Genomic DNA, 15,029 nt, shown 5'->3' on the forward strand with positions numbered 1-15,029 from the left:
TGGAATCAGACTGCCACAAGCAGTCAAAGGCAGAGCTCTACTGGGGGTATAAAGATGTCTGATGCTAGTTGAGCCCCAGTCCCAACATCTTTCTAGCTTTCCTGATCACTAGGATGTTCCAGAGTTTGAGGAAAGCACACAACAACAGTGTTGACCAGTGAGCTGTCTATGAAATTCTTCTACATGCTTTTTAAAATAATTTTTTAACTTCTTAGCTTTGTTCCTAAACCTGTTTTATATTTCTATAAGACAAGAGGAAAAATGAATGCTTAAAGAGCTGGAATTGTCCCAAATGGAGGGCCAACATTTCTGCGAGCACAAAATGTTTGATATGATTGACTTCCTCCTTGCATCCACCATCCTTTCTGTCTACAAAAATCAAATTCCTATTTATCTAAGACATTTTTATTAATGGTGATTCCCATTAGTTGTAGGCGAGGCAGATATAATTTATAAAGGCATCTCCCTCTGACATGGAAAGTCATGGAGTGCTTGTTAGAGAGAGTAATACCTATGCTAACAGCAGAAGAGCAAGTACAGAGAGGGAAAAGAGACAACAAGATAAATCTATCTGGAGAACTGGATGAAGCTGAAGCCAAGAAAGTAATGAGAGATGGGGCTGGAGGGAAAATCAATCTCCAGCTTTGACAAGTAAACTGGGACTTTGCAGTGTTGCAAGCATCACAGGGACTTGATGGGCTGTGGGGAGGAGGAGCCTTGATCTTTAATATCTATAACATTTCAGTTTTGCAGGGCTGTGGGGGTGAGAACTAGGAATTGCTCAACAATGTGCTTGCAGCTGGCAGTATCTTACTGCATACTTAAAAACCATTGGGAAGGTGAATTTTATGTTATGTGCTATTTTCCAAGTGTTAAAAAAAAAGTGGTGTGATCATATTTTTAATTTAGAATAATCACAAGCACTGGGAAAAGGAGGCAGACTATAGCTAGAAACATGTTAAGAGTCTCTGTTGAAATTATCTAAGTGAGAGAGGACAGTAGCCAAAAATAAGAAACATCAGCACAGCTATAGGGAACAGAAGACAGTTAGTTGGAAATCCATTCTGCAGGCAGCTGTCTGGTGGATGCCTGGGAAAAGTTATCTGGTCAGTTGAGCATTTTCTGGGTAGACTCCCCATGCAAGTATGGTGATAAATTATGCATGATTTAATAAAGCTTTCCTGAGGGCTCAGAGTGCAAAGCCAGCCACAAGCCATAGAGGCCAGACAGTAGTGGTACACAACTTTAATCCCAGGACTCAGGAGCCAGAGACAGATGGATTGCTGTGAGTTCAAGACCACCTGAGTGAATCCATCCAAAAGTATAACAGTTCACATCTTTAATCCCAGCACTTGGGATCCCATGTCTTTAATCCCAGCTCTAGGGAGGTGGAGACAGAAGTGATTTGGCTGGGCAGAGAAAGGAATATAAGACAGGAGACAGGAACTCAGAGCATTGCTTTTTGGATTCATGGAGACAGGATCACACATTTTGGTTTGAGGTAGAGATAAGAGCTAGTGGCTGGTTGCTTTGCTTTTCTGATCTTCAGCTTGAACCCCAATATCTGTCTCTGGGTTTATATTACTCATGTTACAAGCCAGGACTTTCTTTGCTTGTCCTTCAGTTTTCAATTTTCAAACAGAACAAAATAAAACAAACAAAAAAACTAGAAAACTACTATCTTTGCGCCATATTGTCAAAGTATAACAGTTTAACAAATTTCTCAGGTTTTCTGGGAATTTTGTCCAGGAGAGAGACAAAGCTAACTGACCTCACCAAAGTTAAATTCCAATTAGGATCTCAGGGCTTGAGACTTCCTAAACATTTTTTTTAAAAAATAGCAACCTGCATGGCAAAATTTACTTTATCTCATGCCCAAGACACACAGCTATGTGTGTGGATATGCACATGGTTCTTACTATGCAAATCTGTTTCATCCAAAATTAGGTAACAAAGGCCCAAACATTAAATCTATTTTGTGTGAAGCCACACCTCATGTTGTACAGACTTGGGGAAATGAAACCTTGAGAGTTTGAGAAAATATCTTTTTCTAGAATTTTGTCACGTTATCTGGAAGTTATTCACTTCCGAGGAAGAATGTGTACATTAAAATTTGCCCACTCCCTGTAGTGGGTTGCCATGATCAGTCTCAGTGCATGGAAGAGGCCTGATCCTGCCCCAACCTATTGTGCCAGACTACATTGACTCCTCATGAGGAGGGGTGAGCTGGGGATGGGCTGGGGGGAAGGGAGGGGGATGGGAGGAGGTGAGGAGCAGGAGGAAGAGGGGTGGGAAGGAGGACTGTGGTTGGAATGAAAAATGAAATAAAAAATAATATTACAAAATTGGGGGGGAGTGTTGCCCACATACAATATCACAGAAGTGTGAACATTTTTTTTCTGTTTTACTTATACATTCTGCATGAATTTGAACCAGAATGTTGATGGCATAAACAATCCCTTAAGTGGTGTGTACCCTGATCTGTGAAAAATGATCGAGCTCTAGGAAGTTTGTATACACTCTGTAATCATGAGGACAGTTCGAGAACTCCCCTGTGCAGGACCTCTTCCTGCCTTTCATTGAAACAACCTGTCAATCACTTCCAGAAAGGAGGGGCAAAAGTGCTTCCTTCCTTCTGGTTTCCGGTCCCCAAATCTTAATCTGAAACTAAAACAGTAAGGTTTTACAGGGGCAGGAAGTGACGAGATACACAAGAGTATATGAGTGTCCAGGAAAAAAAAATGAAAGAAAAAGAAATGGTCTTGGAAATCGAGGTCTACTCCTAGCCTAAAAGCAGAGAGAAGACAGTATGTGGGTCCTAAATAATGGCCTCTGGAAGGGCAATGTGCTGTGTCAGCAGACGAGACAAAGGGTAAGCCTATAAAATGTCATAGGGTGGCATCGTTTGCTTAATGGTCAGGCTGTCCAATGGCCTTTTGAATATTTATGTTTCTACCTGTAGACTAGAGCTACTCTCAACCTTGGCCAGAAAAGATTCTTTTTGTGGTGGGCAGCAGTGAACGGAGAGTTACATGACATGACCACAAAGATAAGGGACTAAGTGCTCATGTGCTCAGCTCTAATGAACACACACACACACACACACACACACACACACACACACACCACACACACACACACACACACACACACACCACACACAGACACACATCACACACATACACACACAAACACACACACAACACACACACACATACACACGCCCCTCAGGGAATCTCAAGGAACAAGAGATGGAAACAATGTAAGAGCCAGAGGGTGGGGGGAAGTGCTGTGAATTGCTGTCTTTCCGGATATGGCATGAAACAAACCCATGAAACAAAAAAAAAAAAAAAAGCTGTGGTTACCTGCAAAGGATTAAACCAGGCAAATTCCCAGCATGTCCTGGGGAAGAGCTTATACAGTTCCACCTCTAACTGAGAAGATACTTGTACTTAATAGCTGCAGGGGGAGGGAAAATCGTCTTTCCTTGTGTGGGTGGGTACCCCATGCTTCAGTAGATGGCTCCACACCATGAACATATGGGCAGCACTAATTCTTAGTGGGTAGGACCTACTTAATTTGTTGAGGGAGCCAGAGGAACTAGAGGAACAAAAAGATAAAAGGGCAGGAGGCATGAATATGTGTGTGTGTGTGTGTGTATGTGTGTATAGACATACACACACATACATGCATACACACACACATATATGTATATATATTTACATATATGTTTATATTCACTGTAGTAGGTTTTCATACAATCCCTCAGATGGCCCTTAGTTTTAGCTGTCCCTCCCGTATGCCCTCCCTCTGCCCCCTCTTCCCTCCCCCTCCCTGTTTCTTAACCCTGTGCGCATGTGCCTGTGTGTGTTCTTTTAATTTTAGAATCTCAGCAATGGTGTCACAATGAAATCACAGTTATCTCACCCTCTGGTTAAACCACAGGTCTTTTAGGAAGCAGAGAAAATGTTTAAGTCTGTCTGCCTTGGAGGCCCGTCTGGTACTCGCCTTACTGCACCTTGAGTTCTGCCTTTCCTGTCTTGGAACAGTTTCCTTACTGATGAGACACCTTTCTTCTTTCTGGCACCAAAATCTAATTTAAATGAGTTGGAGTTCACATTAACACCGAAGTGTCTACAGATACTTTGTTTACTCTTGTATCTTTCAAGAAAGAGAAAATGCAGAGTAAAGCTGATGCTTTATTCCTCTACCATACATTGTGCTACATTTCAGATACTATGCCTGAGTGAACTTTAGATGCAGACCTTTCCATAGTGAACTCTAGACATGGCTTCTCCAAGAGTTCTGTCAAGGCAGAGATATTGTTGGTATCTCTTTATAGCAGCTTTCTAGGGGAGGCAGACATGTCATCTTCCTTCGGGACTTCTGACTTGGGAAGTTGCCCTGTCACAAACACCATCCTTTAGAAACAAGATCTCTCTAGTTGAATTCAGTCCAACTTTTCTTTTACATGTAAATATTTAATGTCTTCAGTAAGGGCCAGGCTTTCTGTGGGCATTTGACACAGGGCACAGGTCTTCTAGAATCTAACCCTGTGTGTGAATATAAGCAAGCTAGGAAGCCTGAGGAAATTCTGGAGGAGAGGTCCAATTTCTTTTTCTTAAATATAGCTACTGTAAATGTAGTCAGTGGCAGGCATCAATATCACAAATGTTATTTTCCAAAGATGCAAAAGACTTTTTCTCACCATGAAACCACCCCAATGAAATAAAATAGACTAAGTCAATTGTTTGGGCTAAATCCAATATGTGAAAATCTGATGGTTTTTTTTTTCACAATTATAAAAATAGTGTGGGTATATGCCTTGAAGTAAGCCAAAAATACTAAGCCTTCTTCCACACACATCCAAACAAGACTGTGTTCTGCTACATTCATCTGCCATTTGGACTTAACCTAACTGATTTCTCTCCATCTAAAAATCTGATAAAGCCCTTAATTTGCCTTTGGAAAAGCAACTTACATTTAATATTTTCACTTCTACCAGTTCTGCTTCAATTAGTCATTATTGGTTATCATATCATTATGATATGACAATGGCAGAACTTCTATTAAGTATGTGTGTCTGGGGTTGAGATCATCCAAATGTAACTAAGCATGACCCTCTGGGAAAGGTATTTAGCTACAAGAAGCCTTAGCGTCAGCTCTGAGGCCTGACTCACAGAATTTCTAGGATGATTAAATGAGATATTCGTGAAGGACTTGGGGGAAATTCGACAGCTGATGGGGACTGAAATATCATTACTGTCCTTGCTATTGTCTCAAAGCCAAGAGATATGGCAAAAAGGAATGTTTAGGCGCTATTTCACCAGGAGAAGCAACAGAAATGGAGATTCAGGGATGAAGGGATGATGTCTAGTCCCTGCAGTAGAAGCTACACCAGTGTTCCCAAAACAGACTACCAGATGATATAGGAAGACACCATTCATGGTTTTTAAAGGACTTTTGCAGAGATGTCCCTGCCTGGGCTTTGAACAATGGGCTGTGTAGTTATTTTAGGGGAGAAAGGTGAGGGGGTGGTCCAAAAAAAGGGAAATAGTCATTATAAACAAAAAAATTAAATCTCAAAATATTGTCTCTGGATCACAGTAGAGGCTGCCCTAGTATGTATGTAAAGATAAATGACAGCACACTCAAAAGTCCCACCCTGGACCTAACACAATGGCTTGGGATGGATTGTTTTAAGTAATAAATCATTTGGTGGTTGGCTTATTACAAAACAAGTATAGTATTTGTGTTCAACCAAAGTTCTCATTCAAGAAAAGAACGCTTTTGGGGCTGAATAGCTCTGTGTCCTCTCAGCAAGGAAAATCCCATTTGAATACTCTCGTGCTAGCAGCTTCCTCGCCTTACAATAGCCTGAGACAGTAAGTACCCTCATAAGAAAGGGAAGGTCATTGGGCAGATGTGATATTTTCTTCCTGCATTTGCTCCTGCCTCTGACTTCATGAAATGCTGGGAGTTTAACCCTGCCTCACCTCAGGCTATGCTCATTCGTCAACCTGAGTCATTTTATCTGACTGGGCCCAGCCTCCCCCTCTTCGGCCTACCTCCTTTTGCTGCTGAATAAATCATCCTGGGAAGCGTCCAGGTTCGAGGAGGATTTTTGCAGGAAAGTTCCATCTGCCTTCAACCTCTCATTGATCCAGGCTGAATCCCCAGGCTTCAAGGAGAAACAAGTAAGCAGCAGAAATGGCGAACTTCTCAGTCACTCTGCTGAGATGGTCCCTGGCTCTTGTAACCTGGGCCAACACCCTCCAGAGGGGAAAAGCCACAATGCTACCTCTGCCAGCAAAACTCTTCATGTTTAAACCCCTCTCCTCCCCTCTCCTTCAAATCGAAAGACTACCCACCCCAGAATTCCAGAAGGTCCAGGAAAGCCTGAGTCCAAGAATCTGAACAGAAGTAAACTGTCCCAACTAATTTCGACTTTGGTTTCATTAAGATCTAGACAACAGGACCATTTTCTGAGATGCTTTACTCTTAACTTCTATCTCCCCAGGGTCAAGGAGCCACTCTGAGAGATCCTTCCAGTTAACAGATTAATATACCAAACTGAGCTGAAAACACAATCAGTTTCCTTTCTGTTTAAAATTCAACTTCTGAATGCTCTCTTGAACAATCTTCTCAAGTTAGTGCACCAAATTCCAGCAATGTGGGACTTAGGAACGGGGGTGGGGGGTGGTGGAGGGATTAAAGGACTTTTGCCCTGTTCTTTGTGGATGCTCTATGCAAAGCAGGTGACCTGCAAAGCTTGAAAAGGAGAGTGAAAACATCAAAACACACAGGTTTCTGGGGCATAGCGGCTACGAACAACCCCGGGAATGGTTTGTGGGGGTTGGGAGGAGAGCGCTCTGACCCCACAGGAAAAGCTGCTTTTATTAGGACTGGGAGTTTGTCTCCAGTAGAGGAAGGCCAAACGCCATCTCCCATGGGGGAATGGTGACGAGGGGATGGCTTAGCCAGGTCATTTAGGCATTCATGGGACGCCACAGGAGGTGGGGGGGGGAGTGCGAAAGCGCCCAGAGCCTGACGTCATTAGCCATCAGCTGACTGTTCAGGACCCAGGCTTTATTGGCTGCAGCCGCAGTCGCTCTGGCAGAGGTGATGGCCACCAAGACTTCCACCACCTGCATTCGGGTTCCAGACTAGCACTACTACCCGGTGCCGGCAGCACGGCTGGTACCCAAGAACTCCACTGGGCTGGACGCTAATGCAGGCAGAGACCCCTGCAGGGCAAGGGTTTTGTCAGCGACCCTCTCGGGGTGCCTCAGCAGGTGGGAATCCTGCTCTCCTGGCAGGCCTTTTGCGCCTCTCCTCTAAGCCTTGACACATTTAGCGTCCCAAACGTGCAGACCACGCCCCCATCTTAATGCCCGGTGCCTCTTCCCTCCAGACCAGAGAGGGGACTCGTGGGAGGTAGCTCACTACTATGATTGCAGCTTCTTGGGAGCATTTTGTTTTTAACCTGAAAGTTGGCGTTAAACACACACACACGCACACACACACTACACGCTCGCACACACTACACGCTCGCACAAACATACCACATCACTCTCGAGTGGGGAGGTCGGAGATGAGCCCCTCTACTGCATGCCTCTGGTCTTTAGGAGTTCGTGGGCAAAGCGGCCTACAATCCTGGCTCTGCACCTGCCAAGGACAGGAGCCAGTGCTTAAAAAAGAACCGCGGAGGAACCGGCAGCGGGAGCGGCCAGCTGGAGCGCTCACCGTAGCGCGCAGCCAGGCCCGGGGCTGTCGCCCACGCCCGCCCGATCCAACGGTGCAGGCCTTCAAAACCTGGGGCATCCTGTGCGGATCTGGGTGCCGCCGCGTCCCAGCCCCCACACCTCTCATCCCTCCCCCCCCCCATTCCGGGTTCCGGGGGCGTGGTTTGGAGTGGGGGCGGGTTTAAGTCGCCGCGGGTGTCTGGCCGCTCTGACAGGTCTCCAAATTCCTCCCAGCCTCTGGTCCCGCTGCGTGGTTCAGAGCGCCGGAGTGGCCCCGCGCTTCCCCGGATCCGGAGGCATTTCGTCGACTTCCACTCGGCCTGGAGCCTCTCATCTCGCCCAAATCTTTCGCCTACCGCCTCACCCGCCAAGTCTCGGTTCTCAGGTTCAGGATTCGGCGCCAGTGGCTTCTCTTCCTACACAGCTGTTGGCTTTGCAGCCCTGCCCACTTGTTCTTTCTTTCCCCTCAACCCCCTAGGTCCGGGCAGGCCCAATGGACTCCAAAGAGCGAAGTGAAGGGAATGGGAATCGTGTGCTCCGACCCCTCAGAATCGCTGCTAGCAGCGGTGACCTTGTCCTGTAGCGGAGGCTGGGACCCTGGGGCTAGCGCCCCGCCACCATCCTCCTTGAGGAATGCATCGGCCCAGAACCCGCGCTGCCAGTATTCGCTCTGCAAGTGGAGACAACCAAGAAGGAACCGAAGAGAGAGCTCCAGCACACCTCCAAATTAACTGTTTGGTGACTCGTTAGCGCTGAGGCTACCACCTCTCTCCTGCCCTCCCGCGGGGCTCCCTGCCACCTCACCATCACCCACACCTCCCGCCTCACTGCGCCCGCCTCCAGCTCCGCCCCGGCTCCCCATGCCGGAGCAATGGAGTTATCCGAAGGGCGATGATTGCAGCCACAGCTACTAACTTAGCACCCAGCCTAGCTATCGGTCACCCTTGGCCAGCCCTTCGGTAGCCGCCGAGACGTGGGCGTCCAGAGCTCAGTGCCGCAGCCAGGACCCGCCCGACGCTCAGCAGAAGCGCGGCGCCGGGGCGCCTCTTGGACAGCGAAGACTGCGCCAAGACGCTGAGCCTAAAACCAGCCAAGGAGCTTGAGCGCAGAAGGGACTGCGTGGCTCCGAGCACCGAGAAATTCGCAGACAAATCGCCACCGCTGTCACTGCGTATCCAAGCTGTGCTGATTGGCGGGAAGGTGGCTCGCCGGGACTCAAGGGTCCGCTGCCATCTACCAGGAGTCCCTCGCTCCCGGGAGCACTATGACTTGACCTGTGGGGGCCCTGTTCAGGGCTCCTGCAATCGAGCAGCCTAGGGGAGAAGGGATCCCTGCCAAGAGGGCCTTTGGGTCTTTAGGAGCCCCCACCCCCAACTGGCACCACCAATTTCTGCGCCTCCCTCCCTGCGGAGCCGAGCCATGGAGCTCTCGGATGTGCACTGCCTGAGCGGCAGCGAGGAACTCTACACCATCCACCCGACGCCCCCGGCCGGCGACGGCGGGAGCGGTTCCCGGCCGCAGCGGCTGCTGTGGCAGACGGCGGTGCGGCACATCACCGAGCAGCGCTTCATCCACGGGCACCGAGGCGGTGGCGGCGGGGGCTCCCGCAAAGCCTCGAACCCTGCGGGCAGCGGACCCAACCACCACGCGCCGCAGCTGTCTGGCGAGTCGGCGTTGCCGCTCTATTCCCTGGGCCCAGGAGAGCGAGCGCACAACACCGGAGGCACCAAAGTCTTCCCAGAACGCAGCGGGAGCGGCAGTGCCAGTGCCAGTGGCAGCGGGGGCGGGGGCGACCTGGGCTTCCTGCACCTTGACTGTGCCCCGAGCAACTCGGATTTCTTCCTCAATGGGGGCTACAGCTACCGAGGGGTCATTTTCCCTACCCTACGCAACTCCTTCAAGTCTCGGGATCTGGAGCGCCTCTACCAACGCTATTTCCTGGGCCAGAGGCGCAAATCGGAGGTAGTTATGAACGTGCTGGATGTGCTCACCAAACTCACCCTCTTGGTCCTCCACTTGAGCCTGGCCTCGGCCCCCATGGACCCGCTCAAGGGCATCCTGCTGGGCTTCTTCACCGGCATCGAGGTGGTGATCTGCGCCCTCGTGGTGGTCAGGAAGGAAACCACTTCGCACACCTACCTGCAATACAGCGGAGTGGTCACTTGGGTAGCTATGACCACCCAGATCCTAGCAGCGGGCCTGGGCTATGGGCTTCTGGGAGATGGCATAGGCTATGTGCTCTTTACACTCTTCGCCACCTACAGCATGCTTCCGCTGCCCCTCACCTGGGCCATCCTCGCGGGCCTGAGCACATCACTGTTGCAAGTCACCCTTCAAGTGCTCATACCCAGGCTAGCGGTCTTTTCCATCAACCAGGTAACTCCTGCTTGCCTTGCTTTCCCGCTCCACCCCTTGGACTATTTAGAAATAACTTCTAGACTCTGTTGTGAGTCTGCTCCCCAAGCTTACTTAGGCTTTGGGCGTCCTTCCGTTGCGGTGTGGCTGGGCAGGTGCTGGGGTGTGTGTATGGGGTGGGGGGGGGGCGGTGCTTCAAGCCTCAGGATGAGAGGAACTAAATGGCCGCTATCTTGACTCTTCTACTGACTACTAACTTTACTCGTCCAGTCTGGTTTGTTAATTCTCCCCTAACAGCAGCTGGGGGAAAAAAAATCTTTTTGCCACACACACTGTCACCCTGAGCCCATAGGCACTGGAGCAGGGGAGAGATGGGGTGAAGTCCCTACATTTAAAAGGGGTTGATTTGCTTGACTCACAGCAGGTTGCTTCGGGAACTCTAGGCTGGGGTTTCTGAGTGGCTTGTTTCTGAGTGCATTCGAGCTGTGTTGAAGAAGGAACTGCGGTGTTGGATCTAAGATAGATAGATAGATAGATAGATAGATAGATAGATAGATAGGTCCTCCCCCAATCCTTCACAATCCTATGACAGGATTTTTATTTGGGGAATTTCAGTGGCCTTGGGGATCTACTGTGGTTTCGTCTCCTATTACAATGCCCAGACCCAGCCCTCTGGAAGGATAAATAAGTAAGTCTCAGAAATTCAAGGATGGCTGGCTATTGGCAACGAAGGGGAGATTTTATTAATTGAAAGGGACATTTGAATGTAGATAACTTTAATGGAATACCTAGACGGAGTCTCCAGGTCTGTCCCTCTCCTTTCTCCCCTGTCTTTCCCTCTCCCTCATCAATTATGGATGTGCTTGTGTGGACAAAGGGCATGTTGTCTATGCCCGGGAAGGTAGACAAAGAATCTACTCTTCAAATTCACTACAACCAATTGCTAATTGATGACCTGACACTCTGTTTAACAAATACCTGGTACTTAGCAGGGAAAGTGAGTGTGGGGGCTTCTCCTTTACAGGGGGGAGCATCAACAGGCTCAGTTTAGAAAGAAAGCCGCAGTGAGGTGCTTGGCTAGGGGTCATTTCGTGTGGATTTGTCCTGTCCTCGACATCTCTGCTCACTCCTGCTGTATTCCACATTAAAACCCCTCCGTATGAACAGGGAGAGCTTGCAATGGACATCCCTACTGGGGATGAGTGGTGGTTTGTAGGTCACTGGCATCCCTGGAAAGCTTTGCCTAGTATTGATTGCCTTCTGGGCTTTGGCTGTATTTGGGGTCCTTTCCCTTTCATGAAGGACTTGGTCTGTTTGCTCAGGTGGCTTATCTGGTTAGCTGCTTTTATTTTTTCTTTTTTTTTTTTTTTTAAGTGTGTCCTGCAGAAAAAGCAAAGACGATATAAAGCACATGGTTGTGGCCATCAGACAGGAAGCAGGGTAATGAGAGCTGAACTTTTCTGGAATATAGGCAACGCTGAATATATTCTCAAAACATCCCAAGAAGCCTTTAGATGCGCAGTAAAGTTTCAGCTAAAGAAGGCGTTTCTGATTGTTTGCGTTTTGTTTTGTTTTGTTTTGTTTTGTTTTGAGACAGGGTTTCTCTCTGTAACAGCCCTGGCTGCCCTGAAATCTGCTTTGTAGTTCAAGCTGGCCTTGAACTCACTGAGATCTGTCTGCCTCCACCTCCCCGGCGCTGGAGTTAAAGGTGTGCACCAGCACCACCTGGCAAGGCCTCATATTCTTTGCCTGAGGTTGTATAATACGAGTGTATCTGCTTTGCATCTCAAATTCCGTGAACACAGACACTGCGTGTCAATCCACTTTCTTCCAAGTACTGCCATTCTCCTCTTCATTTTCTTTACTGTGTTCAAACCTCAGCAAGTCCTTTTTTTTTAAACCCTGTTGCACCCTCACCTTTCTTCCGTGTCTCCCCTCTTTCTTGAAAACCTAACTCAGTCTGACTTGTTTTCACCAGCATCCACAGACAGCTGATGCACACAGAAAACCTCATTTACAGCCCACTGCCTTTCAACGGTAGCCTTCCTTGGTGCATGTTGCTGAAAGACCTCATCAAATATGCCAGGGTAGTATTTAGAAAAACACACCCTAAGTGTCAAATTATGGATATCTTCAAAGTTCTAAGAATAGGCATGTTTTTCTTGCCAAGTGAATCCAGCAAGCAATTTCTGGCTCCATATTTGTTTGATACTCTACTCAAATACTACCAGATGGGGGAAGATTAAAAATAACTTCAGTGTCTTCCCACTTCCAAACAGTGGAAACCAAGACCAACCGCATGTAAACTAACCCGTTCACCTTTCTGTTCGGAACAGGTTGTCAGTTTAATAAGGTTTCCTAGGCCGAATAGCCTCTCGCCAGACTGAAGATACCTGGATCACAGTGTTCTTCAGCTCAGGGCTGCAGATTCCTTTAAACTTTTTCCTTTGGCGCCCCCTAGAGGCGCAAGCTTCCTAGATACTGCAGATGAAGGGTTTATGTCTTTCCCATCCCCCCCCCCCTTTAAAGAAATATGGATTGGTTTCTAGCATGCTTATCACATAAAATTCGGTAAGAGCCTCTCTGGGCAACAAGTCCTAAGATCCCAATCCGCAGTGGCTGTGTCCCTTTGCACTCACGTTTTCTCTTCTGCTCTGGTCCTAAATCCTCCCCACATCTTTCCATCTCTCTAATGTCTCAAGAACTTTCACACTACTGAGTTTTTACATATGTACACTGGGTCAATTTTTCCCCAATCTTCCCATCCCTGATACATGACTTTATTATTGCTTTATCATAAATAGCATTGCCTTAGCTCCTGCACAGCAGCTACAATGTCTGAAATTATCTTATCACTTTGCTGTGTTTATTGTGTTTCTTCCTGAATCCCCAATGCTCACAAGAACACACACACACACACACACACACACACACACACACACACACACACACACTTAAAAGGCAAGAGAGTGCCTTTGCCCCCAGCACTTAAACAGTCACCAGGCATATAGTAGGCACCTAAAATATTCACCTTCACAAATTCAACTTCACATATTCTCTATGTATTAAAGAACCCTCCATTGATGCACACACACACACATATACACACACAATTAAGTTATTTGTGTATAAGACAGGCATGGCATTTGCACAATATTCTACTTTAAAAAAGAGACTTTATTGACTTTATAACTGATAACGGAATGTAGACAATACTGTTCATTGTTTCTTCTTTCAAAGAAGGAAGGTCAGATTTGTGCAAACAAAGGGGAATCCCCGAGGTTGGAAGCTAACTGATGATAAGGCCAGAATTACATTTAGAATTGCAATGTTAGCCATTCATTAGCAACTTCTAGGGGCATCCTTCTAAACACCTTTCTGCAGATCAAGAGTAAGGTGGACCCCTTCCACTAGTCAAGAGAGTAATAGGCCATACGTTACATCAATGAGCATTTATTTAAAAACCAGAAGGGAATTAAGAGGGGGAGAATGATAGAAGGGCATGGATTCTCTGAAAGGAGTTCATCCTTCTTCTCAGTTGGACACCAATCTGTCAACAGAAGGCCACACATTCTTTGAATATCATCTCTACATTAATCTTAATCCCTTTAAGAGGATGGCTCAGGTTTAACTTCATATTTTCAAGACTTGTGGGATTAAAATGAGAATATCGTGCCAACTGTCTCACTTCACTAAAAATGTCATTTTCAAAAGTAATAATCAAGCCAGCAATTGCCTTCCTAATCCAAGCCATGAGTATCTGCTGCTACTGTTTTTCACCCCTAAGAATTCCAATCTGTGTCTTGGAAGGACAATCACTGTGCTTCGGACCCTCTATGTGAGGTGACAGTGCCCCTCACTGTGAATCTGTATCAAAAGTTGCTTCGCACTGTGGCTGTGAGATATAACTTAAAAGACCCACTCAAGGGAGGAGTCTTCCTAGCATAGAAATTCTTTCTACTCAGTGCAAGTACATCACTACCTGCCCCCCTCCCACCACACACACAAGAGATTATTGTTCATGGAAGATATAAAAAATGGCTTAAATTGCCTACATATTTTTCTGGGTCAAGTAATGCTAGAAATAATGAAGACTCTTAAGGTGCAAAGCCCTTTTTATTTTACCCCCAAAAATTTCAGTTGCAGGGAGATCTTTGACCTGCCCTTAAGCCACCAATTTAATGTATGTCAACTCTACATATGGAATCCATATGTTTCTCTCTCTAAGAAGTTGATATTTCCCCCTATCTTAAACCAATTGTTTATCCTGCCAGTTCAATCCATTCATCAGAAAATGCATTGCAAGATGATATTGTATGCATAAAAATATTAACAATGAGGCTCCATTTGATAGATTTTTTTCATAGGCCAGATACATTCCAAGCACTGTACCTGTGATTATCATTTTATTCTGTTTTAATTCTTGCTGACAATAAGAAGAGTTGCCTCACATCTTTAGCTCATTAGACACAGGGTGGTCAAAATCATTTAGTTACTGGGAAACTGTAGTGCAATATTATTTAACCAAAAGATGACTTCATTGTGCTTCTCTCTTGGGGGCTCTAAAATGATACAGACAGTGACTAATTAGTCACCTGTGCCTCTTGGTGAAACAGACAAGTAGAGGTGTAGAGTGGGGGTGATTTCTGTAAGATAACTCTGAGCAAATGCAGACAGGTATGCAAATCTGGGTTAATCCATGTCCAGGGTCATGCTGTCAGATAGGAATTTCTTTCCTGTCTTAGGCACAGCTCATCAAACAGCAGAGACCACCTCCAGACAAATACTAATTAAGCCATGATCTTTGAGCTTGACAAATAACGAGAAGCAGTTAGACTTCCCCAAGTCCTGTCAGTAATCCTGTAGGACAGCATGCCATTGTGTCAGGTAAGGTAGGGGTGTGTGACATGAGCAGCTGGGGTTTAGGAG

General features: G+C 46.8%; 1 protein-coding gene across 3 annotated transcripts in view; it reads left to right on the top strand.

Moving 5' to 3' along the window:
- Positions 1 to 8,893: 8,893 nt before the first annotated feature.
- Adcy8 (adenylate cyclase 8) overlaps positions 8,894 to 15,029 on the top strand; it is a 193,557-nt gene continuing 187,421 nt past the window's right edge. For all 3 annotated transcript variants that reach the window (XM_051202525.1, XM_051202526.1, XM_051202527.1), the window contains exon 1: positions 8,894 to 10,121. In XM_051202525.1, the coding sequence (XP_051058482.1) occupies positions 9,165 to 10,121 (957 nt within the window). In that variant the 5' untranslated portion in view covers positions 8,894 to 9,164. The remainder of the gene's footprint in view (positions 10,122 to 15,029) is intronic.

Source organism: Phodopus roborovskii, unplaced genomic scaffold, assembly GCF_943737965.1.
Source record: "Phodopus roborovskii unplaced genomic scaffold, PHOROB, whole genome shotgun sequence".
In the NCBI taxonomy this organism is placed as follows: domain Eukaryota; kingdom Metazoa; phylum Chordata; class Mammalia; order Rodentia; family Cricetidae; genus Phodopus; species Phodopus roborovskii.